The following is a 26,430-nucleotide window of genomic DNA, read 5'->3' on the forward strand; positions in this document are numbered from 1 at the left end:
GCATAGTCACACCATTGCTTCACACGTTAGACTCGCTTTGCCTTTGTTTTGCGCCATCGTAAATGCTTTCTCGCAACTATGAAGAAACCGTTTACGACCATTTGGGCGGGAGGGTAATTAGCTTATCAAAACGTTGGCATAGTGACAATATTTCTTGCAGTTACAATTTAACTGTCATCGAACAGTTCAATTTCTAAATTAATACATACAAATGGGACCATTTAAAAAGTGCACGCAGCAGAGAATAATATTCTAATCTCTGTGGTCCTTACTGCTTGACTGCGAAACAGAGGAAGAAGCCGGAAGTATAGTCATCACCTACAAAATAAAGCGTTTCCTCTAGGTCTCATTCGATTGTAGCTCCCTCCCCCCCCCTTTTTTTCTGGTATAGTTGTAACAATAAATGTAGTATTTGGAATTTCTAAAAACTTTTTGAATGCTGTTAGACCGGCTGAGTCGCAAACGATTTTACGGTGAAAATAACACCAGGAAGTTCCATTTATGCCGTGTAACTTTTCCAAGGTCTTCCGTTTCACGTACCACTCGCCAGACACACGCTCCATTCATCCGTGCGCTTGTGTTCACCGGTGTTATACTACGCAGCTGGTATTGTGTGGGAGAAGAGGGCCACGAGCATGTCAGGCTCAACTTCCCCGCCTCCCACAGTGGAGGCTGTGGGCACTGAGGGATGTTTTCCCCCTGGATACAAACCTTTCAAACCCGAGGAGCACGGACTGGAGCGCGGGTTCCGTCTCACAAGCTTTTCGGAACTGAAGGGATGAGGCTGCAAAGTCCCGCAGGAGGCTCTGCTCAAACTCCTGGCGGGACTGGAGCCGGACCGGGCCGACGGGACCGGGAAGGCCGGAGACCAAGCTTCGGAGTTCGGCCAACAGCTACCTGGCCCGCGACTAGGTAAGGGGAAATTCGAAGTTAGTAGAGCTAGCCATTATACTCTAAAACCCAAGTTAACGTCAGTTAGCTAATGCAACTGTTGCTAACCTAGCTAGCTTGTGTTTACTAATGGCAGCTTATTTGACAGATAGAAAGCTATGGGCGGAAAACACTTTAAGATTCAAATACACACACACACACACACACACACACACTATATTGATAGCTAAAGCTACCCATATAGTGCTTAGCTTTAGCTTGCATAGTGCTTTAGCTTAGCTAAATAATTAATAATTAATACATGTAATAGATAACTAGCCAGGCAAGTACAGGACACATGTTTTGCGAGTTATCAAATTACCACACGGTAAGTATGAGTCAGCAGAAATGTCTCGGATGCTCTGAGTGCGAAGTTCGTGCAGCTAGTCCAATATTCCTGTTGTAACTGAGTTGCACACTTTCTAACTCCGTGTAACAGCAATATACGAAGTTACACTCAGTAACCCCCAAAGATTAAAACAAATTCATGTAAAGTTCAGACAGTGTCAGGCAATTCCGTGTAACAGTCCCGTAATAACTAGATTACTAAATTTGTTTAACTGCAGTTAAATACGGACTACCAAAAATAAAAAGTGGTAGTAACACAAAATAAGTCAACATTTGTTGGCTGTGCTGCGCGCTTGTCTTGTCCTCACCACTGTGGTGTGTTTACAGGTATAGGGATGGACTCAGCTGTCATTCCTCTGAGACATGGAGGACTGTCACTTGTGCAGACCACAGATTTTTTTTACCCTCTGGTGGAAGATCCATACATGATGGTGAGTTTACTAGCATGCATTTCTCTCCACTAAGCATTACTAGACAGTATATGCGCAAGGAGGGAAAGCTATGCAAACCACGTAACAGCATAACTTGCTGATAATTAGGTATCTTTGTTAAAAGTGACATTTTTTTTTCTTTTTTACAGTATTAAATGTTACACACTCCACAAAAAGTGCGACCTCAGCAAAAAGGGTTTTTTTAAATAAAGTCTTTTCCCCTTTTATAATAGCAGATATTAGTCCATAAAACCAAAAAATCAAATGCACATATTAAATTATGATTTATTTTGTCCAAAACAGTACTGCAGACTATAATATCAAGATTTAAAAAAAAAACCCACATCACAGACAATTAGACTGTGATACTGTGATAAAGCTTCCAGCTCCTTCTGTTCATTAGTTATGCCCGTTGTTTTGAGTGCCATAACTGTCATTGGCAGTTTTTGGTGAGGATTTCTCTGTCTTTGAGTGCCACCTCTATCCATGGTAGCATTGTAAAGCTAACAGTCACATGACTGTTACTCTCTCTCCATTTGTCTTACAGGGCAGGATAGCATGTGCTAATGTCCTCAGTGACCTCTACGCCATGGGCATCACAGAGTGTGACAACATGCTGATGCTGCTGAGCGTCAGCCAGAAAATGAATGAAAAGGTAGGATTTTCTGTGCTGTGTTGAGTCAGTCCCTGGTGTGATTATGAAGTGGAGGTTGTCAACAGATTTGTGTCACTGTAATTTTCATAAACAAATTAACATTGATTAAAGCTGGCATAAGCGCTTTGTTGATAGTTTATGGTCATGTGTTTATGCATGTGTGAAACAGGACCGTGAGCGGGTGATGCCGCTGATGATTCGAGGCTTTCGTGATGCAGCAGAAGAGGGAGGAACTTCAGTGACAGGTGGACAGACTGTGATCAATCCCTGGATCATTGTTGGAGGAGTAGCATCGGTCGTCTGCCAGCCTAATGAGTTCATTATGTGAGTACCTGAAACAGCTTTACTTTACTATAGTTAGATCACCTCAGTCTGCCACTGCTTCAGTACTCCTTAATTGAATTCCAGTTTTAAAAGCACCAATTTTGACATCAGTCAAGCAGATTGGTTGGTATCACATTAATGTTAATGTTTAATTGAATTGGTCAATTAGAATTTCACCTCATAGTTTATTACATTTTTACAGACCTCTTTCTGTCCTTTTGGACCTGATCTTCTCTTTCCCCAACTGTTAGTGCAGTCCTACCTCTGTAACAAGGAAATCAGGGTCATAATTAACACTGTTAACAAACCTCCAGAACCCCTGAAACTACATTTAATTAGTTTGCATTATTGTGTAATAATACTTTCTTAACATTTTGTGTTCAACTGTGTCCACAGATTTACATTTTCTTCTTGGCAGGGATGAGTATGTACAGATGCATGTGCACCATGAGTGGAGGTGCACATGCCTTCTTAATGTAATTATCAAATACCAATAATGACTGGGAATACAACAAATTTTTTATTTTTAAACTTATTCGTGACAAACAAACTTATCAATATCAGGCTTTTCTTGAGAGTCTTATATCTACATTTAGTTCAACTCCTGACATAGCTAAACCAGGTCTCTACTTAGTTCCAGATAGAGTGGCCTTCAGCTCAGTGGTACTTCAGTGTAAAACAAAGACTACTGCAGTCCAAGCAGGTGGAGTTGGAGTCTGCCTGACAGCAGGACAAGACCTGCATAACTGAACTAGCCAGGATGCCTGGGGAGGAAGAGCCACGTCCAGCTAAGCTTTCATAACAAGAGTGACGGTGTTCACTCAAATACTGGTTGTGTTTGAGCAGCTGTGAAATATGGGGGACCACACAAGTCAACTCTGTTTTTGTGGGAAGCCCTGCATTCTTATCTCTTACAGCTGCAATATTCTGGGTGTGACTAACTTTTATTGTTCATCAGCAATAAAATTCTGATGAACAATAAAAGTTCTGCTAGTGCCTTGTTAGCAGAGATGCCTGTGAAGACAAAGAAACAAAGAGCAACTTTTCATAATGCAAAACGCATTATGAAAAGTTATGATTCACAAAATGCAAAGATTTACATGTTTTACGTTTACGTTTTATTTTCCAGGCCTGATGGGGCTGTACCAGGTGACGTTTTGGTGCTGACTAAACCTTTGGGCACTCGGGTGGCTGTAAACGCTTATCTGTGGATTGATCAGGTTAGCCATTCAACTCTGTTCACAGAAATATTAAGTGCAATGTTGCCACAGGAAACCAATTGAGTTTCCTTGTCTGCATGTTTGGGATCATTGTCTTGCTGAAACATCACCCTCGTTTCATCGTCATCATCCTGGTAGATGGCAGCAGACTTTTATCACGAATGTCTCAGTACATTTTTCCATTCATCCTTCCTTCAGTGTTATATGAAGCTTGCTAGTGCCGTATGCTGTAAACAGCGCCACACTATGATATTAATTGGCACTAAGTGGCGGAATTGCTGTCTAGTTACTGGTAGATTTCAGCTGGTATCAGGAGTTCCCATGCCCTTTTGTACCTCCCTTTCGTCACATGTTCAGTACCCTGTGTCATTTCTAATTTTTACATATAACCTAGTTTATGGACATCTATGGTTTGATTTCTTTGCTTGTGTGAATTGGATGGGTGGTTGACAATATCTGGTGAGAATTGCATGTCGATACATTTGAAAAAATGTTTACAAGAAAGACAATACTTATTGGTTACTTACTGGTCACATGAGCTAAAATTGCTCCAGTGCTTTAATGAAACGCCCAAGACTGCTGACAGTGTTCGCGTCCGTGTAACAACAAAATGTTTTGTTTGCTGACAGTTCTCCTTCCTGAAAAGGTTCACAGCTGCCGTGTGTGGGTTATTGTGCATGTAGAAATGTATAGAAGCACTGGATTGCTCATGAAACAACCAACCTGGGCTTTGAAGATTAATGTTCTTGTTGCTGTTTTTGTTTTACCAGCCTGAAAAGTGGAACAAGATCAAGCTGGTCGTCACCAAAGAGGAAGTTATAGAGGCCTATCAGGAAGCTATGTTTTCCATGGCAACCCTTAACCGCACAGGTACACTACTTTGATTAAGCTCTGCAGTCATTAGTGGTCATGCAAGTGTATTATTAGTTAACTATTTAATTAAATAATGTTTAAATTACAGTTGGCAGACTTTATATCAGCTGTTATTGATTAATTTATTTTCCCTTTTCTTTCTTGTGGTTTTACTCTGGCTCATTCACATTTTGCCTCCAGCGGCAGGTCTAATGCACAAGTACCAGGCCCACGCTGCCACAGACGTGACTGGTTTCGGCTTGTTGGGTCACGCCAACAACCTGGCAAGACAGCAGCAAAACGAGGTGGCCTTCGTTATCCATAACCTTCCAATCATAGCCAAGATGGCTGCCATCAGTAAAGCCTGCGGAAACCTGTTTAACCTGCTTCAGGGCACTTCAGCTGAGACTTCCGGTATGACCGGTGACATTAAACGTGGTTATATTTGAATAAATGCAGTATTTAAAGCTAGGAACTCACATCCCTTCTCCCCCCTCTTCTCCAGGTGGGCTGCTGGTGTGTCTGCCCAGAGAGCAGGCAGCCAAGTTCTGTTCAGAGATGAAAAACCTCAGCTCTGGAGCAGGGGGTCAGGGGGCGGTGGGCGGGGCATGGATTATTGGTATCGTGGAGAAAGGCGACCGCCATGCTCGCATCATTGACAAACCCCGCATTATTGAGGTTCCACCCCGAGGAAGCCAGGCAGCAAATCAGGAAAACAGCTCCACCAGCCCTGACCCAAGCCCCAATGTGTCATAGACACTGTCACCCTCTGATACTGTTCTGGTGTGTGTGTGCGAGAGAGAATGAGTGTGTCTATGTGTGTATTAATTGTTGTTCATCCCATCTACCTTTTCTGTCAAAAAGTTGACAGTGCACAGAAGAAACCCAGTGTCATGTGATCCACTGAGAGAGGAAATGGACCACAGGCAGCATCCATCTCCAGCTTTAGAAGAAGCTGCGAAAACATGGTGTACTTCTCATGTTTCATGTTGTAACTTCAGGGCACAATGCTGTACTGCCTCTCTCACCATTATTTTTCCCTGTTGCCTTTCATATAGAAAACTTGTTTTATATGATTTATCAAAATCATAAACAGCTTCTGGAAAATTAGTTTCAGTCCTATAAAAAGGATAAATACTGAATCATACTTGCCCAAAGTAGCGAATAATGAGATGTGTGTGTGTGTGTGTGTGTGTGTGTGTGTGTGTGTGTGTGTGTGTGTGTGTGTGTGTGTGTGTGTGTGTGTGTGTGTGTGTGTGTGTGTGTGTGTGTGTGTGTGTGTGTGTGTGTGTGTGTGTGTGTGTGTGTGTGTGTGTGTGTGTGTGTGTGTGTGTGTGTGTGTGTTATGGTTGGATTCGGGTGATTTATTTTAGGATGGATGGCTAACATTAAATGTGTTAATTTGGTGACGGTTTAATGTGGAAAAGAAATGATGTGTCACTCCTGGAACCTGGCACTGCCCACACCATCCAGAGGAAGGTTTGAGCAGCTTCCTTTGGGACCCGTTGGGCTGTGCTCAGATTGTCCACCTGGATTGACAGTCGACTGACCGCCCAAGCACAAAGTCCGCCCTTCCTTGTTAATGAAGCTCTGTCTTTCAAAACCCAACCAGCAGGGCCGGGCAGAGTGGATGTTTGTCTCTGGATCAGGGATTGGACTTTCAGTGCTGGAGGTCTAGTGCTGTCTGTGTTTGTAGATCTTTTGCTCTTCACAATCAAATAAACCCATCATCAATTTAGACCAAAGTGCTGTTTGGGTCTTATGCAACTGTAGTGTAAGGCACATTTTCATTTTTACACAAAGAAACCTTCACTGAAAAGTGCTAAGAATAACATTGAAGGGGTTTGGGGCAGTCTGAAGCCTGATCTTTTGCCTCACAGGGATTAGTACATACAATGAGTTCATTATTTGAACCTTCGGTCATGTTTAATACAAGCATACACCAGTCATGTCAGGACTGTACTGCCATGTTGTTAGCATCAGTCATCCTGCTTGCTAGTATATTTGTAACATTAAGCTGCTCAGACAGCTGCTCCATCACTGCTGTTGACTTGGACATTCAGACATTGTCCAAGCTCACAAATGTTCCTCTCAAATAATATTCATTTCTAGATTAATAGCTACTCCAGCATTTTGAGATTAAGACCGTTGACCCATTTTACTTTGGGGGACTGACACACACACGTTCACTGTTTGTTTTGGTTTCTTCAGTCAAGATCATGCTAAATGGGGCATGTGCCTCATTTAGCATGATCTTGTTGTGGAAGACAAAAAAAAATCCACTGAGACCTACCTGGAGTAAATAGAGTAGTATTGATCTACTGGGTGGATCAATATATGCAAAAGCACTGCTAACGGTTTTTCAGTTAAATTCTGGATTTTGTCATCTTCAAATGGCTACATGTGCAGAATGTTATGGCGGCATACGACCTGATTTACACTGGGTTACCAAAGTGATCTGTGTAAAGATAGCTGATCCCTGTGTGTTTGCATGTAAACCTGATGCTGTCTGAGGGATTTCCATGGAAATCAGTGAGTCCCTCCCCGGACAACACAAGAATAAGTACACAGGAGTAGGTTGAATTTTGGTTAATTTTAAATCACCTTATTTGTGCCACCATTTTTGATCCTGCATAAACATCAGTGCAGGATAAAACAAGATGAAATGTTCTGGACGGAAGAGATGCATCACACGTTTTCTGTAATTTCAACCAAATCAATTTGAAGCAAAATGTAACAATATTGAGTCAAAATCATATTGTTTTCCCCATTTTTTCCATAACCAACTTTGAGCATCAGCATCATGGGATATATCAGTTTCAATAGGAAAACTTCTACAATTTAATGTTTAATGTAAAGGAACTGAACTCTTGCTGCTACTCTCCTAGCTTCTGACTTTCCACATATGCATATGGACCAACATCCATGTGCATGATTAAAAAAATTATTTTCTTTTGATTATAGCAGTCTTGTCATAATTATTTGAGTTTATTCTTATGTTATATAAAGTCTCATTATCGGCCAAGAGTAGAAAAGGACTGTATGGTCCCAGACATCCAGGCTGGTGTTGTCGCCTCTTGGCCAGGACTCCCTTGAAAAAGAGGTTCTTAATCTCAATGGGACTTTTCCTGGTTAAATAAAGGTTATATATATATCCAGGGACCTGAAAGATCATTTAGTTTAATAGTTGGTTGTTGGGTCTACAAATTTGATCTTTTTTGCTGTATGTATTTACTTTTCTGTTTTAAGCAACACTATGCTCAAAGAAAGAATGTAACAAGGGTCACTGAAAGTCAACAGTTTCTTGGGTGCCTGCAGTGGGTTAATCCAGCTCTGCTCTGGGCAGTTAAATCTATAAGACTGTACCCTATGTCGGTCTGCACACGACTAACAACCACTGTCATATGGAGTAATTGGAGTAAAGTGCAACATTTTCCACCGAAATATAAACAAAGTATCAGATCTGGGCGAGTATTGCCTTTGTCGTGCTATACTCACGCCAGCCAGCAGAGAGCAGCGTGGGATTAAACCGAGAAAAACAACGATGAAGAAGAAATGCGGATGTGTAGAGGGAGTAAATATTCTAGTCATTTTTGTTGTGTTGTTACGGATGAACTTCGTCCTTCGAAGTGCTAAACGGTAATGCTCTTAAAATTAGCAAGTTCGTGTGTTGCTGGGTTGCTGTGTCATATAAAAGGTTTGCGTTTTATCTCACCGGCTGTGTTGTCAAACCACCAACCAGAGATGCAGTTGGACCTGCTTGTTACTGACAAGCAGAATTATATTTTCTGTCTCTTAGCCACCATGCCTTATCTGGGTGGGGAGGAGACGGTCAGGGAGCTGAGAAGAGCTCTGTCCAACCCTAACGTCCAGTCAGACCCGCTGCGGTACAGGAACACCATCCTCAAAGTGATCAGGTACTCATCTCATCCCTGTGCTCAGCCACCAGGCGCTGCGGTTTGTCTGCAAGGCCGCATTCATCTGTCAAAGGGGGCCCGGGGCACACATTTGCTTTTGAGAACCTGCTTACCACCCCAACCCATCCCCCATGCAATTTAAGTTAATTGTCACTGTAAAAGCAGGTGTTAGCTAGCAGCTAACTGGAAATACGAAAGAGTGACATAATTTTTGTGGGAAATTACAATAAAGCTTTGTTGGTTCTGAAGATGACTGCTATTGTTGTAGATTTACGTACATATGTGTGCATAAGGAAATCAGCTTCATTGTAAATGTGCAGATTCCACGTTTATGAGAGATAAGAGTTTGGCAGTCTTTTATTAGACACTGACTTCTATTCAGTATTCTATTCAGAGGTTATTTATTAAAATCAGAGGTAATGCTGTGTGCTTACCTGGTGGAGAGCAGGTTGCTCATCTTTGAAACTTTCCACACATAAGGAGACATACTCAGAAGATGCTGGTTCTCTTCGGATCTAGCTTGATATGTGAACAGACATTCTCAGTAATGAAGTTTAACAAATCGAGATACAGTCCCTGCACACTTGTCTCAGTACATTCATCCAACTGCTAACGAGTCATAAGCATCTAACTGTGAATAAAAAGAAAATGAGATAATCGCAGTGAAAATCGTTGCAAATTGTTGTCAGCGTTGTTAACATTTTGATTATTTATTGTGGAAGCTCAAATTGATGAAATTCATTTTACACCCAATTGAACAGTTCCACATGTGGCTCGACTCACTATGATTCATTTTTGTGTGTTTTTTAAAGTCTCGCTCTTTGCTGTGTCTTTGAAGGAAAGAGAGCTGAAGTGTTGAAACAACAGAAAAAACAGTGAGCTGCTTAATTTAACATCCAAGATGTGCCATCGCAGAGATTAGCTGCCTACACCCACTTTTAATCGGGTTGTGTTAACAGATGCGTTAAAACTGTATTCAGTTTGTGAAACACTGGTGTAGACTACATATCACAGACAATGTGGCAAGTTAGGTAACATTAAACAAACACATAAAACTTACTAGTTATCTAGTTCTAGTTATTCAAATACAATTTGAGGATCATGAAAAATACGTTTCCCCCGAGAAACATCAAAATGGAAGGCTGTCAGGAGATGGACCCAGGAAAACAGGGCTCTTTTTTACATTGGCTTCATTGTTAAGACCCAAAGTTCCATTCGCCTTTTATATGAACAATGTTGGAAAGGAAAGTGAACATATAAGGATTAAACAGCTCCTAGGTCCTAATCGTACCCCTCAGTAGTAACATTCTGTTGTTTTGACTAATACTCCCCTTTGTTTCAATGGCTTAAGACCAGCAAGGACTAGTGACATCTCACTAACATCACTGCTGACTGGGGGCTTATCATCCTGTTTTCACTATGAAGCAGTAGATAATTTGAAGGAAAGACGTAAGCTGAAGGTTTAAAGTGAACTTATTTTTTTCCAATAATGAATGTTGATATTAAACACTAGGCAACATTAAAAAGAAAATTAAGTCACTATATGAAGATATACAGTACTGTGCAAAGTCTTGAGCCACCCCTCGTTTCTTTATATTTTGCTTTCAGGACCCAGACTTTCTTGTATGTTTTTTTTTAAACAATATTTCACAAGGTTTTTTTAAAGTGTTTCTTTAGACCTCAACTTCTTCTTTACTCATTTCCAGTCCAGTCCTTGTACCTGACTGTTTTCAGAGGGGTGTTTGTTGTTTGTTTTATACACTTATCACTAACTTATGAATGAAGCATTAAAGCATAAAAAGATGCCTAACTCAAGGGATTGTGTCTACACATAACAGACAACTTAGCAAAGACCTAATTTGTGTTTTGTATTCTTTGTATTATTTAGGCTCTTTGTTACTAGCAGCTTTGCAAAAATACATAATTTGTTCCAATATCTTCTGTTAAATTTACAGAAATGCCAACAGTAATTCAGTTTGAAAGACATGAAATAGTATTTTTGCTCTAATGAGGTTAAAACTATTAGCCTAAAACTATCTCAAAATGATGTGCAGGCTGCCCCTAAAGAAACTGAGGACAAAAGAAGAAGTGGCAGGCTTAAGAAACACTGTCTACAGCAGTTGAATGGTGTCTGAAAACATGGTGGAGGCTCTGTGGTGGTTTGGGGCTGGATTTCAGCCGGTGTGTTGGGGAGCATGCCAGAACAAGAACTGATGAAGACAGAAAAGTACTGTCAGATTTGATCTACTGTGCAAAAGCATCTGATTGTCAGTGGATCTGTTTGTCAGCATGGCAATGATTCCAAACAGAGTACCAATGCAGTAAAAACAAACCTAAAGAGAAAAACCCACAATGGTGCTCTTGCCTCCCTAGAGCCCAGACCTGAATATTATTGAAGCAGTGGGGGATCATCTTGGTAGAGAACAGAACAAAAGGCAACCAGCTTCCAAAGAAGAGCTTTGGATCTCTTTCAAGAAGCCTGCAGAAATATTCTTCTCTGCAGTCACACGTTCTTTTAAATGTCTGGGCACTGACAAAGTTTTGTTAGTAAGAAGAATATTTTTGTTAAACGTCATGTTAAAATGTTTTCCTGTGTCCTATCATTTCCATGTGTCTCTTTCCCCATTATTCCTTTTCCTCTAATCTTTCTTTCTCTATTTCAACTCTGACTGTCCCCTCTTTATTCATTCCCGCTTTTGTCTTTCTTCTTGTTTATATGTCCCCCTTCTACTTCCCCTTCCATTTCAGGACCATGTCACAAGGTGTAGATGTGTCTGGCCTGTTCAGTGAGATGGTGAAAGCCTGTGCCACAGTAGATGTAGTCCAGAAGAAATTGGTTTATGTCTTCCTGTGTTCCTATGCCACTTTAAACCCGGAGCTGTCCCTGCTGGTCATCAACAGTCTAAGGAAGGACTGCCAGGATCCAAATCCAATGGTCCGCAGTCTGGCCCTCAGGAACATGACCAACCTCAGGTGAGCTGCTGTACACAGGGACCTCAGTGTATGTTGCCACATCCACTCATGACTGGTTTTGAATGTGTCTGTGTGCCAGGTTACCCAGCCTGGTGGAGTATGTGGAGCAGCCTCTAACAGCGGGACTGAGAGACAGAGCAGCCTGCGTACGACGTGTGGCTGTACTTGGCTGGGCCAAATTGCACAACCTCCAACCTAGCTCTGAGATAGGTGGGGATTTTCTATCCTGTTGACAGTTCTTCTTCAGTTCTTCTCTTGCAAGAAAGAAGAAAGTTAATCCCATCACTATTGATGCACCAGCAGGTGTGTTTCACTTGCTGATACATGAGCGTCATGTACAGAAACCTCTTGTTGGTGATCCTTTCCAGATGCAGCGGTGGTGAATGAACTTTACAGCCTCTTGAGGGACCCGGACCCTGTGGTGATGGTGAATTGCCTCAGAGCTTTGGAGGAGATCCTGAAGGAGGAGGGGGGAGTCGCTATTAACAAACCCATTACCCACCACCTGCTCAACAGGTTGGTCCACAGTGTTTTAACTGTCAATCAGATGAAATGTGGCTACATGAAATCTGTCAAAACAAGGATGCTTTGGCATGCAGTTTATTTTAATGTTAGTGCTGAACTGCATTAGATCTTTGATTAATATTTCAGATGTGATGTTTTTAGGGGAGTGCCCCTACTGTTTTACCTGTAGGCAAAGTAGGTACCCGAAGTGGTGGATGGTGACACATCTAGAAAACTGTGAAATTTCACTAGAAGAAAAAGGATCCCATCACAGGAAGAAGTTAAAAAAAAAGGGGGGGGGGTTGAAAAAAGCCATTAATTTGTTTCTAATGTTTTTACATTCTCCTCTTCATCTGCTACTCAGTTAATGGAAAAAAGGCATTCTGTCTTCTTACTGAAATTGAATTGATTTTTCGTCTAATGAGAGCCTTAATCTGCAGGACTGTGTGTGTAGCTATCATCCAGCCTTCTACAGATAGCTAATCAAATCAGCAGAGCCAAATAGCTTCCTGTTAGACTTCTGTGTAAACCAGCATTATAGACAGGAAGAGCAGATGTGCACATAAATATATTTCTCTGCATGTTTAACTATTGTAGCGTAGGATAACGCTGGCAATGTCCAGGTGACTTTCCTCAACCGTTCATTTGTGTCAGTGACAGCAAATTTCTGCTACTGGCACTGGGGGGATGTACGAACTTGCCCAGGAACTGACCCTAAATAATCACGCTTATAAAATCACATTTTATTCCATCACCCAACATCAAGATTATATTTTGTCCTAACATAGAAACTGTACTTAAACTGATTTCTCAGTGGCGAAATGAGCTCGTAAACTATGATGAATGCACATCACATTATCAGCTTCAAACTTATACTGTGCTTTGGCTGAAAGGTAATACTCATGTGTGAGCTGAGCAGGTGTGGCTCACCTATTAAAGTCTGTCTGTCCTTTCTGTTTTTGTTTTTGTTTGTTTTTTTTGTTTGGTTTGGTTTTTTTGGGGGTTTTTTTTCCCTTTCCTTTATGGTGTTATGTGTATAAAAGGGGTATGTGTAGTTTGAAGTTTATGTAAGTTTAGCTGCTTGTTTTGTTACGCTTAGTGGATGTGTACAGTGCAATGTTCAACAGAAAAAAAAAGAAAGAAAAATGTCTGTCTCTCCTCCTAGGCTTAAGGAGTGTGACATTTGGGGTCAGTGTGAGGTGCTGAGAGTTCTTCAGCGCTACAGGCCCCAGTCAGAGGACGAGCTCTTTGACATCCTATCCCTGCTGGACTCCTTCCTTGTCAGCCCCCACCCCCCTGTCATGGCTGCCACCCTTAGCCTCTTCCTGAGCGTCTCCTCCAGCCTGCCCGCTGTCAGTCTGGCGGCCCTTGAACGAGTAAGTGGACCCCTGCTTGCGGCCTGTGGGAGTGGATCCAGAGAGATGAGGTTTGCTGCCGTCTGCCACATACAGGTCAGTGCGACTGATTTAAGCATGTGAGTGGACTGTGCAGCCAGAGCTTGCTTTAATAACAGCTTCATTTTCTCCACCAGCCTCATGAGGTTGTCGTTCTGAGCTTTTCAGAGTTCTCTTTTTTTGTTTTTTGTTTTGTTTTTTTGTTTTGTTTTTTTTTTGCCTGTCCCGTTTGGTTCTTTTGCCATCAGAATTATTGTCTAAAGGCGAAGAAAGATGCCCAATGGATTTACTTTACCAAATGGACCATCCCAGCCTTGCTGTAATGGTCTATTTGATTCACCTTTTATTGTTTATTTTATTTTATTTTTTTTTATTTTCACTTGCTAGATACGGGACAGACTTGAATGAGGAAAAGAAAAGGGAGAAAGAAAGAGGGGGAAAAAACAGCGGGGAAGAGGGACGGGGATAAAGGGCAAAAAACAAAAACCAACAAAATAAGCAGACAAAAAATACATATATCAATCACCTGGATCACCTGTTGAGAAAGAAAAAAGAAAACAAGCAGAAGAAAACGAGAGCAATAGAATAAACAACATCACGATGATATATGGGAATATAACAGTAAATACTAAATATTAAACATTATTGTGCAGCACGTAAGATCGACAGCGCACAGTGTGCTTTGAGGTAGGAGCCAAAAAGGGTGTAGTTTGTGTGTGTGAGCACCCGTGTGTACACCTGTGAGCATGGACGCGCTTGTATTTAAAAGGTTCCTTCATGTAATGATCTGGTAGAGGGTGTGGGGAGCCATAGCCCCGTCCTCCAGGGCATGAAGCAGGTATGGAGGAGATCAAAACTCCAGACATCTAGAGGCCCTCAGAACACAAGAGACCAAGGAAGACCAACAGAGGGGCAGCCGCGCCACTATCCTAGAAAGAGCTGAGGAGAGTCCCAGATGAGGGGTCACTCAGCAGCCGCGGAGCAGAAGTCAGGGGGGGTTGCAGTGACGTGCCCGTGAGCTCCGCCGGCAGCCAGCTGTGCCAGAGTGACCGAGCCCCAGGCCGAGAGGCCGAGTGCACCCCACCCCCGAAGTGGCCCAAGCGAGCCTCAGGCTCCAGGCCCCGATAAGCAGCCACCAAGGAGTGAGCCGGTGCGTGCCTGAACGCCCATCCCCGGACACAAAGAACCACCAACGCACCGATGTCTGAGGGCGTCTGCCACTGGCAGGGGAAGTGGTGGGGGGAGATAGGCCTCCGTACCTTGGAGGGCCTGAGATGTCCCCAGAGAGGTGGCGTCTGATACCCGACCTGACATATAGACACAGACAAACAGGCACACACAGACACAAACATCCATTCCCACCCTCATGCTCTCATATGCAATTACTCAACACTCAACCAACGTGGAAACAGACATAAAGAGATGCTGTGCACACAATCACACTCCCCAAGCGTACTCTAAGAACCGGGTCTAGGTACGCTTGCCGCTGGAGGGGGAAACTGCACCCAGACCCAGGTAGTGTTACCCTTTTCCCTGCGGTGGGGAGAAGCAGACCGCCCCGACTCCGCAGCAGCAGGGAGGCCCCACATTCCAGACCCCAATCGGACGGCCAACTCCTCCTCCTAGCCCCCCCGCTCCAGCAGGCCGCAGAGAACGCGGGTGTGAGAAGACTCCAAACCTCCCTCCGCCCGCTCATATGTAGTGTTGATGCATGTGTGTTCTAAGGTGCATTTAAAACCCAGGAGGGCACAGAGCTACCTGCCAGAGGGCAGCAGGTAAGCGCATAGCCCCTCCTGATAGCCCTCAATGTATACGTGTATTTAAAATTGAGAGGTGGGCAATGACGCCAGGGGTGAGGTTGTACACCCTGATGGTCTTTTGGATTCCGTGTAGCGTGCCCACCCCCAAGGTCCTATATGTATGTGTTATGAGAGTGTGAGTAATGTGAATGTCTAAGTTGTGGGATAAAATTGAGGCACAGGCAGCCAGAAAGGGACAGAGGGGGGGATGCCTCCCCTGCACCCTAGTGACACGCCTTTACCCCAAGGCCCTGCATGTGTGGGTGATTGTGGTGGAGCGGAAAGAGGGAGGCAGCTGGAGATGGGGAGGGAAGGAAGGGAGGGGCAAGTGACCCCTCCCTGGGGCCAGCTCCCCCCGCTGACCCCAGTAGGCACCCCCATACTCTGCAACCCTCCAGGGAAAGGGGGCCCAGGCCCATCCGGACCGGGGCCCAGTGCAGCGCTGCTGCACTGGCAACACCCTTCGCCAGGGCTGGGCCCCCATACACCCACCCACCCCGATCAAAGGAGCCCAGAGCAATTGATCTGATGTGTTGGCAGAGGCTGTATCAAGACTAATGTAATCTAATAGATAATTTCTATATTGGTTAGAATTAAGATTATTTTTATTTTTCCAGTTCATGAGGACTGTTTTCTTGGCTATGCATAGGGCAGTGAAAACCATATGGGCGATATTCTTTTCTGTAGTGACATTATCTAAGCTGCCCATCAAACACACTAAAGGGGAAGTTGGAATGTTACATTTCAGACACTTTGATAAGTCTTCACATATCTCGCGCCAAAACTTCTGAACTGGTGGACAGAACCAAAGAGCGTGGATATAATTGTCCGGTGAATTGGTTTGGCAGTGTGAACAGTTGTTGGTAGACGTAAAGCCCATCTTGAACATCCGATGACCTGTATAGTGCACTCTTATGTAGTATTTTGTATTGAATTAATTGAAGACTGGGATTTCTAATTAGATGAAAGGTTTTTAAGCAAATCTGAGACCAGAAGTTTTGGTCTAAATTAACTGATAAATCCGCTTCCCATTTTGCAATAGGAAGAGTGATATTGATTCATCTGTTTTAGAAAGCATTCTGTATATTTTGGATAGTAATTTGGGGGTTCTAAGAGTAAGAAACTGAACCACACTTGGTGGTGTTTGTAGTTCAACTTGACCCGGTTTAAATTTCTTTTTTCTATGGATTTAATTTGTTAATATTCTAAAAATCTTTTCTTGTTGATCCCATATTGTGTAACTAGTCTGTCAAATGGAATAAAGTCTGTTCCTTCTAATATATGTTCTAAGTATTTGATTCCTTTACCACTCCAATCTGAAAAGTTTATCATATTATTGTTTTGTAATATGTCAGGGTTCTTCCAGATAGGTGTACGTTTGCATGGGATTAATGAAGACTCCGTCAATTTTAGAAACTCCCACCATGCTGTCAGAGAAGAGCTGATGCTGATGCTTTTGAAGCATTCATGTCGTTGGATGTTTGAGCTGATAAATGGTAGATCTGAAATCTCTAGATTATTGCAAAGTGCTTGTTCTACATCTAGCCTCATCTAAGAGGGTATGTTTTAGCCATCCTGAGATAAACTGAAGCCTGTTGGCTAAGAAGTAGTGCTGAAAGTTAGGTAGTTCTAATCCTCCTTTATCCTTGGTCTTTTGTAGCGTTTTTAAGCTTATACGTGGGGGAATTTGGACATACATGAATCTAGAGATCTGATCCAATCTTGTGACGGTTTAGTTGGGATCATTGAGAATAAATAATTTATTTTTGGTAAGACCATCATTTTTATAGCAGCAACCCTTCCCATAAGTGATATGGGTAGACATTTCCACCTAGCCAGATCGCCTTCTACTTTCTTTAAAAGTGGGATATGGTTTAATTAGGTAGATCTGCAAGCTTGGGAGAAACATTAATACCTAAATATTTTATATTTCCCGATTGCAGTGGTGTAGAAGAGAAATTATGGAAGGAGCAATTAATCGGAAGGACTGTAGATTTTGACCAGTTAATTGAGTAATCTGATATTCTTGCAAAAGAGTTTATCAATTCAATCACCCCAGAGATATTGGTTTGTGAATTTTGGAGAAAAAGTAACACATCATCCGCATAAAGGCTGATTTTATGTTCCACGTTCTTGCATTTTATGCCCTTAATTACTGAATTCTGTCTAATTGCTGCTGCTAGTGGTTCAATAAAAATTGCAAACAGTGAAGGGGAGAGTGGGCATCCCTGCCTGGTGCCCCTCAGGAGACAGAATCTGGAGGATGTCTGGTCATTTGTTCTGACACAAGCTGTTGGGGAATTATATAATAATATATTTTTAACCAGTTAATGAAAGAGGATCCAAAACCAAATTTGTGTAAAGTTGCAAATAGAAATTTCCAGTTAACTCTGTCAAACGCTTTTTCTGCATCTAAAGAAAATATTGTAGTTTCGATGTTTTTACTGTATGAGTAGTCTATCAAATTAAGTAATCTACGTGTATTTGTTGATGAGCGCCTACCTTTTATGAAACCAGTTTGGTCAGGATGAATTAAGAGGGGGGTTATTTTCTCTAATCTCTTTGAGAGGGCTTTGCAGATTATTTTAAGGTCTACATTTATAAGGGCTATTGGACGATAGCTTGAGGGATATACAGGGTCTTTGCCTGGTTTTAGCAGGAGATTAATGTTTGCAGAATTCATATTTGATGGAAGTCTGCCATTTTCTTTGATTTCCAACAACGTTCTGTAAAAAACTGGTGCCAGAATCGTCCAGAATTCTTTGTAGAATTCTGCAGGAAAGCCGTCTGGACCTGGAGCCTTATTATTGGGCATACTTATCAGGGCTTCCTGGAGTTCACCTGATGTCAGTGGCGAATCCAGTGCCCTTGCTTGAGTGTCTAATAATTTTGGAAGAGTTATGTTGTCCAAAAACTGATCAATTTCCTTTTTAGATGGGTTTATTTGTGGTGAATACAACGTTTTATAGAAATCCCTGAAAATGTTGTTTATTTGTTTCGGTTCATATATTGTGTTCCCAGATGAATCTTGAACAGCACATATAGTTGTTTTTTCTTTATTTATTTTTAGCTGGTTTGCTAGAAATTGACCGGATTTATTACCATGTTCATAATTTTGTAAGCGTAGTCTTTGTACTAAGAATTTAGTTTTTTTTTTTATCAATTATCTCATTTAATTCTAGTTTTGTTTTGCATATTTTGTTCAATGTTTCCTGATCTTGGTGGGACGCGTAGGCTTCTTCTAGTGATTTGATGGTTTTTTCTAATTCCTGAATATTTTTGTTTTCTTTTTTCTTTTTATGTGATGAGAAAGAAATTATTTTACCTCTCATCACAGCTTTCCCTGCTTCCCATAGAACAGAAGCTGATGTTCTGGGAGTGTCATTATAGTCTAAATATGAAGTCCACTCTTTTTTTAAAAATACTTAATAAAGTCTTCATCTTTAAGTAGTGATGTATTAAATCTCCAGTTTTTACTTGGCGTAGTATTATTCTTGTGCATTAGTGTTAAAGATACAGGAGCATGATCGCTGACAGCTATAGGGTGAATCTCAGTGTCTGAAATGTCACTCAGCAGTGAGCTGCTGACCAAAAAATAATCCAGACGAGAGTAGGAGTGATGGACATGAGAAAAAAAGAATATTCCTTACTGGTGGGGTGAAGGGAGCGCCATGCATCGCAAAGACCAAAGTCGCTCATATACTGTTTGATTATATTTGTGGATTGCCAATTGCGCTGAGTTCCTGTTGTACTGAGCCTATCCATTTCTTCATTTAGTCCAAGGTTGAGGTCGCCTCCAAGAACAAGTGTGCCATCTAAGTGTTCAGAGAGTGCACTGAAAAAACCGTGGAAGAATGAGGGATCATCAACATTTGGACCATATATACTCACAATACATAGCTTTTTATCAAGTATGGATAGTTTAATGATTAAGAATCTGCCCTCTGGATCTATAACTGTATCGAGTACTGTGAAATTAATATTTTTATGTATTAGAATTGCTACTCCCCTTTGTCTAGAATTATAACAAGCTGAGAACACATTAGGAAACTCAGGTGTTTTAAGTTTATTCAAACATCTAAGAGGTCTGTGGGTCTCTTGTAAAAGGACAACATCTGCCTGTAGTTTTTTGAGTTGGTTAAATATTTTTAACCTCTTTTCTCTGGAGCCAGCTCCATTTATATTCCATGTAACAAACCTTAGTGCACCCATAGATGTCTGTGTATAAATAGGGGTGTATGCTGTATGTGTTGCTTAGACAGGTGGAGAGAATACATCACTTGTTCATAAATAAAGAGAGGGAGAGAGAGAAAAAATGTGTGGCGAGATGCTCCCTGAGTCTGACTATGTGTGTGCATATTTTCAGAGTTCTCACATACAGGTCCTTCTCAAAAAATTAGCATATTGTGATAAAGTTAATTATTTTCTGCAATGTACTGATAAACATTAGACTTTCATATATTTTAGATTCATGACACACAACTGAAGTAGTTCAAGCCTTTCATTGTTTTAATATTGATGATTTTGGCATACAGCTCATGAAAACCCAAAATTCCTATCTCAAAAAATTAGCATATCATGAAAAGGTTCACTAAACGAGCTATTAACCTAATCATCTGAATCAACGAATTAACTCTAAACACCTGCAAAAGATTCCTGAGGCTTTTAAAAACTCCCAGCCTGGTTCATTACTCAAAACCGCAATCATGGGTAAGACTGCCGACCTGACTGCTGTCCAGAAGGCCATCATTGACACCCTCAAGCAAGAGGGTAAGACACAGAAAGAAATTTCTGAACGGATAGGCTGTTCCCAGAGTGCTGTATCAAGGCACCGCAGTGGGAAGTCTGTGGGAAGGAAAAAGTGTGGCAGAAAACGCTGCACAACGAGAAGAGGTGACCGGACCCTGAGGAAGATTGTGGAGAAGGACCAATTCCAGACCTTGGGGGACCTGCGGAAGCAGTGGACTGAGTCTGGAGTAGAAACATCCAGAGCCACCGTGTACAGGCGTCTGCAGGAAATGGGCTACAGGTGCCGCATTCCCCAGGTCAAGCCACTTTTGAACCAGAAACAGCGGCAGAAGCGCCTGACCTGGGCTACAGAGAAGCAGCACTGGACTGTTGCTCAGTGGTCCAAAGTACTTTTTCGGATGAAAGCAACTTTTGCATGTCATTCGAAATCAAGGTGCCAGAGTCTGGAGGAAGACTGGGGAGAGGAAATGCCAAAATGCCTGAAGTCCAGTGTCAAGTACCCACAGTCAGTGATGGTCTGGGGTGCCATGTCAGCTGCTGGTGTTGGTCCACTGTGTTTTATCAAGGGCAGGGTCAATGCAGCTGGCTATCAGGAGATTTTGGAGCACTTCATGCTTCCATCTGCTGAAAAGCTTTATGGAGATGAAGATTTCATTTTTCAGCATGACCTGGCACCTGCTCACAGTGTCAAAACCACTGGTAAATGGTTTACTGACCATGGTATTACTGTGCTCAGTTGGCCTGCCAACTCTCCTGACCTGAACCCCATAGAGAATCTGTGGGATATTGTGAAGAGAAAGTTGAGAGACGCAAGACCCAACACTCTGGATGAGCTTAAGGCCGCTATCGAAGCATCCTGGGCCTCCATAACACCTCAGCAGTGCCACAGGCTGACTGCCTCCATGCCACGCCGCACTGAAGCAGTCATTTCTGCAAAAGGATTCCCGACCAAGTATTGAGTGCATAACTGAACATAATTATTTGAAGGTTGACTTTTTTTGTATTCAAAACACTTTTCTTTTATTGGTCGGATGTAATATGCTAATTTTTTGAGATAGGAATTTTGGGTTTTCATGAGCTTGTATGCCAAAATCATCAATATTAAAACAATGAAAGGCTTGAACTACTTCAGTTGTGTGTAATGAATCTAAAATATATGAAAGTCTAATCTTTATCAGTACATTGCAGAAAATAATGAACTTTATCACTATATGCTAACTTTTTGAAAAGGACTGATTTGAATATGAGGTTCCCACCATGGAGCTAGGGTTTCTGGTGACAATGTTGAGGGAAACACTTTAACCAGTAGGGCACTGTTTGTTTTCCAGCATGACCAAAAGCACACCTCCAACCTCTGTGAGGGCTGTTTGAACAGGAAACTCAGTATACAGGTCCTTCTCAAAAAATTATCGCAAAGAGACTGTTGCCATCAGACCAGAGACCAGAATGACCCTATTCATATTGTTACAACTATGGTGTAAACTGGCACTGCATAAATATAACAGAATTAAATTCAATAATGTAAGATATTATTCCTCATTCCAGAGGGCGTTCACAAGCTGCTTGGAAAATTATTAAAAATGATTAGATAAATTGCAAGTAGTGGCTACTTTGAGGAAATTAAAACCTTAACCTCCTAGGACCTGGCGTCCACATACAGTGGGATGCAAAAGTTTGGGCAACAGTGTTAATAGTCATTATTTTCCTGTGTAAATCGTTGGTTGTTACAATAAAAAATGTCAGTTAAATATATCATATAGGGGAGACACACAGTGATATTTGAGAAGTGAAATGAAGTTTATTGGATTTACAGAAAGTGTGCAATAATTGTTTAAACAAAATCAGGCAGGTGCATAAATTTGGGCACCACAAAAAAAGAAATGAAATCAATATTTAGTAGATCCGCCTTTTGCAGAAATTACAACCTCTGAATGCTTCCTGTAGGTTCCAATGAGAGTCTGGATTCTGGTTAAAGGTATTTTGGACCGTTCCTCTTTACAAAACATCTCTAGTTCATTCAGGTTTGATGGCTTCTGAGCATGGACAGCTCTCTTTAACTCACACCACAGATTTTCAATAATATTCAGGTCTGGGGACTGAGATGGCCATTCCAGAACGTTGTACTTCAGCTTCAGCTTTGTCACTGATTCCTGGACATTGGTCTCCAGAATCTGCTGATACTGAGTGGAATCCATGTGTCCCTCAACTCTGACAAGATTCCCAGTCCATGCACTGGCCACACAGCCCCACAGCATGATGGAACCACCACCATATTTCACTGTAGGTAGCAGGTGTTTGTCTTGGAATGCTGTTCTTTTTCCTCCATGCATAACGCCCCTTGTTATTCCCAAATAACTCCATTTTAATTTCATCAGTCCACAGCACCTTATTCCAGAATGAAGCTGGCTTGTCCAAATGTGCTTTAGCATACCTCAAGCGGCTCTGTTTGTGCTGTGGGCGGAGAAAAGGCTTCCTCTGCATCACTCTCGCATACAGCATCTCCTTGTGTAAAGTGTGCCGAATGGTAGAACGATGAACAGTGACTCCCATCTGCTGCAAGATGATGTTGTAGGTCTTTGGTGCTGGTCTGTGGGTTGACTCTGACTGTTCTCACCATAAGTCGCTACTGTCTATCTGAGATTTTTCTTGGTCTGCCACTTCGAGCCTTAACTTGAACTGAGCCTGTGGTCTTCCATTTTCTCAATATGTTCCTAACTGTGGAAACAGACAGCTTAAATCTCTGAGACAGCTTTCTGTATCTTTCCCATAAACCATGATGTTGAACAGTCTTTGTCTTCAGGTCATTTGAGAGTTGTTTTGAGACCCCCATGTTGCTACTCTTCAGAGAAAATTAAAAGAGGAGGGAAACTTATAATTGACCCCCTTAAATACGCTTTCTCATTATTGCATTCACCTGTGTATGTAGGTCAAGGGTCACTGAGCTTACCAAGCCAATTTGAGTTCCAATAATTAGTTCTTAAGGTTTTGGAATCAATAAAATGACAACAGTGCCCAAATTTATGCACCTGCCGGATTTTGTTTAAACAATTATTACACACTTTCTGTAAATCCAATAAACTTCATTTCACTTCTCAAATATCACTGTGTGTGTCTCCTATATGATATATTCAACTGACATTTTTTGTTGTAACAACCAACAATTTATACAGGAAAATAATGACTATTAACAAGATTCCCCAGACTGTTGCATCCCACTGTATGTGGACATCACATTTGGGTTTTCTAGACCAAAATACTAAATTTTGCTCTACAAGGGCCTGATATCCACTTACGAGGACATTAAACGAATATCCTCATATGTGGATCTTCTTTTTCTCAGAAACAAATACCAGGTAAAAAAAATAAATAAATCTGGTAATTCTTTGTTTTTACCTTCATCGGGTCCCAATATGCCCAAATATCAAAAAGAAAATGCAAGCCACGGAAGAGTTCGGGTCTTAGGAGGTTAACGCACCTGTAACTGATTCCATCTACTTTATACTTGTAGCCACAGTCAGTATTAAAATGAAGTGTAACAAATTGTACAAATTAATACGACATCTGACTGGATAACTCTGTCTTCATGGAAAAGCTTAATCACTTACCAAATCATTTGTATGTGGACGTGTCTTTTTTAGTCCCCAGAGGGAGCAGCAACAGTTCAGATTCACTGCATCTAATTCATTATTTCATTACTTTTACATTCAGATTGATTTATGTGTACATGTTGAGAAAAAAAGATATGTCTGTCTGCTTGCAGTTGTTGCTGCGCTCTGTCCCTGGCCTGCTGGGGGTGCACTACAAGCGTTTCTTCTGTGGCTATGCTGAGCCTGCCTACATCAAAGAAAGGAAGATGCAGGTGATGCCAGTTTTGCTCATCCTTTGAATTTTTCATGCTCAGTTTTCATTTTTATATGATGATGTGCTTTTTGAAACAAGAAAACTTTAGCTGTAATAATCCAAAGTTCTAATACTTATTTCGTAAACTCTAACCAATAAACATAGAACACACTTTTGTGTTGGTGGACCAACTTCTTGCTTTTTACAAAGGAAAAGGAGACTTTATGTCTTAGAAAAACATGAGATTAAATAAATGCAGACTCCAGACATTACAGATGCTGCAGAACACTGAAAGTTAACCCTTAGGTTGCCTCAATAAGTCCTGCTTGAATAGATTCTCTCACTTTCACTTAGTGGTCAACTCACACTTTGTTCAGCTATCACTCCACTCCACTATTTCCATTATCCATTCATTCATCCATTTGTTGTGCACAGAGTCAGACTGCAGCTGGCTAAACAGGGTAGTTAGAATTTCCTTTACACAGGATCATTTTCCATCCTGGGTGGCTGTAGCTCAGGAGGTAAAGCAGGATATTAATTGGAAGATTGGAGGTTTGATCCCTGGCAGCTCCAACTCTTACCCAAACGTCCCTGGGTGAGATACTAACCCCAAGTTTCTCTTTGATGCATCCATTGGTGAAATGTACTTACGTATAGCAAAAAGTGCTTGTGTGAATGAGGCAAGTTGTATAAAGGGCTATATAAGAACCACTTACCATCTCTTCCTGGGAGATCCTGACATGTTCCCAATCCAAGTGAGATGCTGAGTCTCTACATGTTCTGCATCTTATCCCAGTTGGATATGCCTGAAAACCCTCCAATTGAAGGCACCCGGGATGCTTAGTGATTAGATTCTCAAACAGCCTCAACGGGCGCTTTTCAGAGCATCCCCATCTACAAGCTCCCTCTAGTTCTCTGCTTATCTCGGTTCCTCAGGCTGCCCTACAACCCTAAAGAGGAACAACTGTATTTGAGTTCCTGTTCAAACGCAACATTTTTATCACTAATTAGTGCTCATATTCATAGGTGAGATTTTCAAGGTAGACTTGGTTGAGAGGTTTACCTTCTAGCTCATTCGCCTCCTCAGTAGCATTATACAATGCTCACCTTGTCGATGGTACAATGCCAACCTGTCCATCTCCATTTTACCCAAACTGTGAGCTAACTCCACACACCGAGAAAGTAATTCATCCTTTTGTAACAGATAGCTGGAGGGGCGGGGTTTGATCCCAACTGCCTCAAGGCTGCCAAGTTCAACAAGCACCTGAAACCCCCTTAGCATGAATTCTCTGTACAGATGTGGAAACATCTTTCAGGTGCTTTGATAAGTTTGTGTTTCCTCCTTTTGGTCAGGATGCCCCATGGCACTGCTTTTATGTATATACTTTGGCATAGACAGTAAATAAAAGATGGCCATAGCCATTCTGATATTAGCCTTTGGTTTTTTGGCCTGCATTTTGAAGCTTCACAATGTTAATGCTAATACCTAATGCTGATTTTACAGGGGCACCACTCACCAGGTCCCTGGTGAGTGGTGTCTGTACCACACAGCTGAGGGCACCAATACCACCAGCCTGGTGACCTGGTTTAGCTGCCTGTGTCAGTCTACGCCGTGCTCCTAACTTTGGACATTTTAACATCCAAAAGGATTAGCTTAATCTTGGAGCCAGCCCCAAGAATTGGATTTTTAGCTTTTTGCATTACTACCTTTTCACAAGTCCACAGTTAGTACCCGGTGTTAGCAACTGGAGGCAATCCTTTGACTGTACTATAGCTTCAGCTGCTGTGTGTTGCAGGTACTGGTAGAGCTGGTGAATGACGAGAACGTAGCAATGATACTGGATGAGCTGAAAGGATACTGCACTGATGTCAACACTGACACTGCCCAGGCTGCAATCTCAGCAATAGGTAAACATATTCACACATGTTGCTGTGTGCCAGTATTATGTAATTTGACACTCAGACTCTGTTGTGTCTACTATTGTAGTTTTTTTTTTTTTTTTACAAAACTTCTTCAGGTAGAGACTGCTGTATTAATGAGGATGTAGTGGTTAGGAGTACCAGATTGTAAATAATATGGATTTAGTAACAAATCCTGATATTCAAATGTTTTGTCTTACTCTGTTCATACTGTATTAAATGAAGGCTGGTTTATATTTATAAGCCTTCATGTTTTTGCTGTGTTCCCGAACCTGTGTGTGTGAAGTATATGTTCAAAATAAAACAATTGAATAGAAAACATTTTATCTCGCTATAAGCACCAGAGATTGGGACCAAGACCATTCCAGCTCTGTGGTTCCACTACCCAGACCCATTGTGTTGTAAACTACGAATTAAAGGATTTCTTGCTTTTCATTTCAAATTTACATTGCTGATGTTAATGTTAATCTTACACACCAGTAGACACACTCTTTCCAAATGGAGTTTCTACATTGTTACGGGTTCGAAATTGAGGATGAGAGTAAAACAATGATAGTCCAGAAAAGGTCGTTCA

At 41.7% G+C, this 26,430-nt stretch overlaps 2 protein-coding genes across 4 annotated transcripts in view; both read left to right on the top strand.

Moving 5' to 3' along the window:
* The first annotated feature begins 496 nt into the window (after positions 1-496).
* Positions 497-6,500, top strand: sephs3 (selenophosphate synthetase 3). The gene is made up of 8 exons (XM_031745974.2): positions 497-912; positions 1,606-1,709; positions 2,257-2,364; positions 2,534-2,688; positions 3,818-3,908; positions 4,679-4,778; positions 4,962-5,174; positions 5,266-6,500. The coding sequence occupies exons 1-8, from the start codon at positions 636-638 to the stop codon at positions 5,514-5,516; spliced, it is 1,299 nt and encodes a 432-aa protein (XP_031601834.1). The 5' UTR covers positions 497-635; the 3' UTR covers positions 5,517-6,500.
* A 1,774-nt stretch (positions 6,501-8,274) lies between these two features.
* The window catches only part of ap4b1 (adaptor related protein complex 4 subunit beta 1), a 51,863-nt gene continuing 33,707 nt past the window's right edge, over positions 8,275-26,430 (top strand). The window contains exons 1-8 of one of the 3 annotated variants that reach the window (XM_039604607.1): positions 8,275-8,399; positions 8,560-8,677; positions 11,426-11,650; positions 11,730-11,860; positions 12,019-12,166; positions 13,320-13,605; positions 23,857-23,955; positions 25,733-25,844. In XM_039604607.1, the coding sequence (XP_039460541.1) occupies positions 8,565-8,677; positions 11,426-11,650; positions 11,730-11,860; positions 12,019-12,166; positions 13,320-13,605; positions 23,857-23,955; positions 25,733-25,844 (1,114 nt within the window). In that variant the 5' untranslated portion in view covers positions 8,275-8,399; positions 8,560-8,564. Of the gene's footprint in view, positions 8,458-8,559; positions 8,678-11,425; positions 11,651-11,729; positions 11,861-12,018; positions 12,167-13,319; positions 13,606-23,856; positions 23,956-25,732; positions 25,845-26,430 lie in introns of all 3 variants that reach the window. The other 2 variants (XM_039604608.1, XM_039604605.1) reach the window with 2 other exon arrangements.

The sequence above is a fragment of the Oreochromis aureus genome, linkage group 20, assembly GCF_013358895.1.
Source record: "Oreochromis aureus strain Israel breed Guangdong linkage group 20, ZZ_aureus, whole genome shotgun sequence".
Taxonomy (NCBI): Eukaryota; Metazoa; Chordata; class Actinopteri; order Cichliformes; family Cichlidae; genus Oreochromis; species Oreochromis aureus.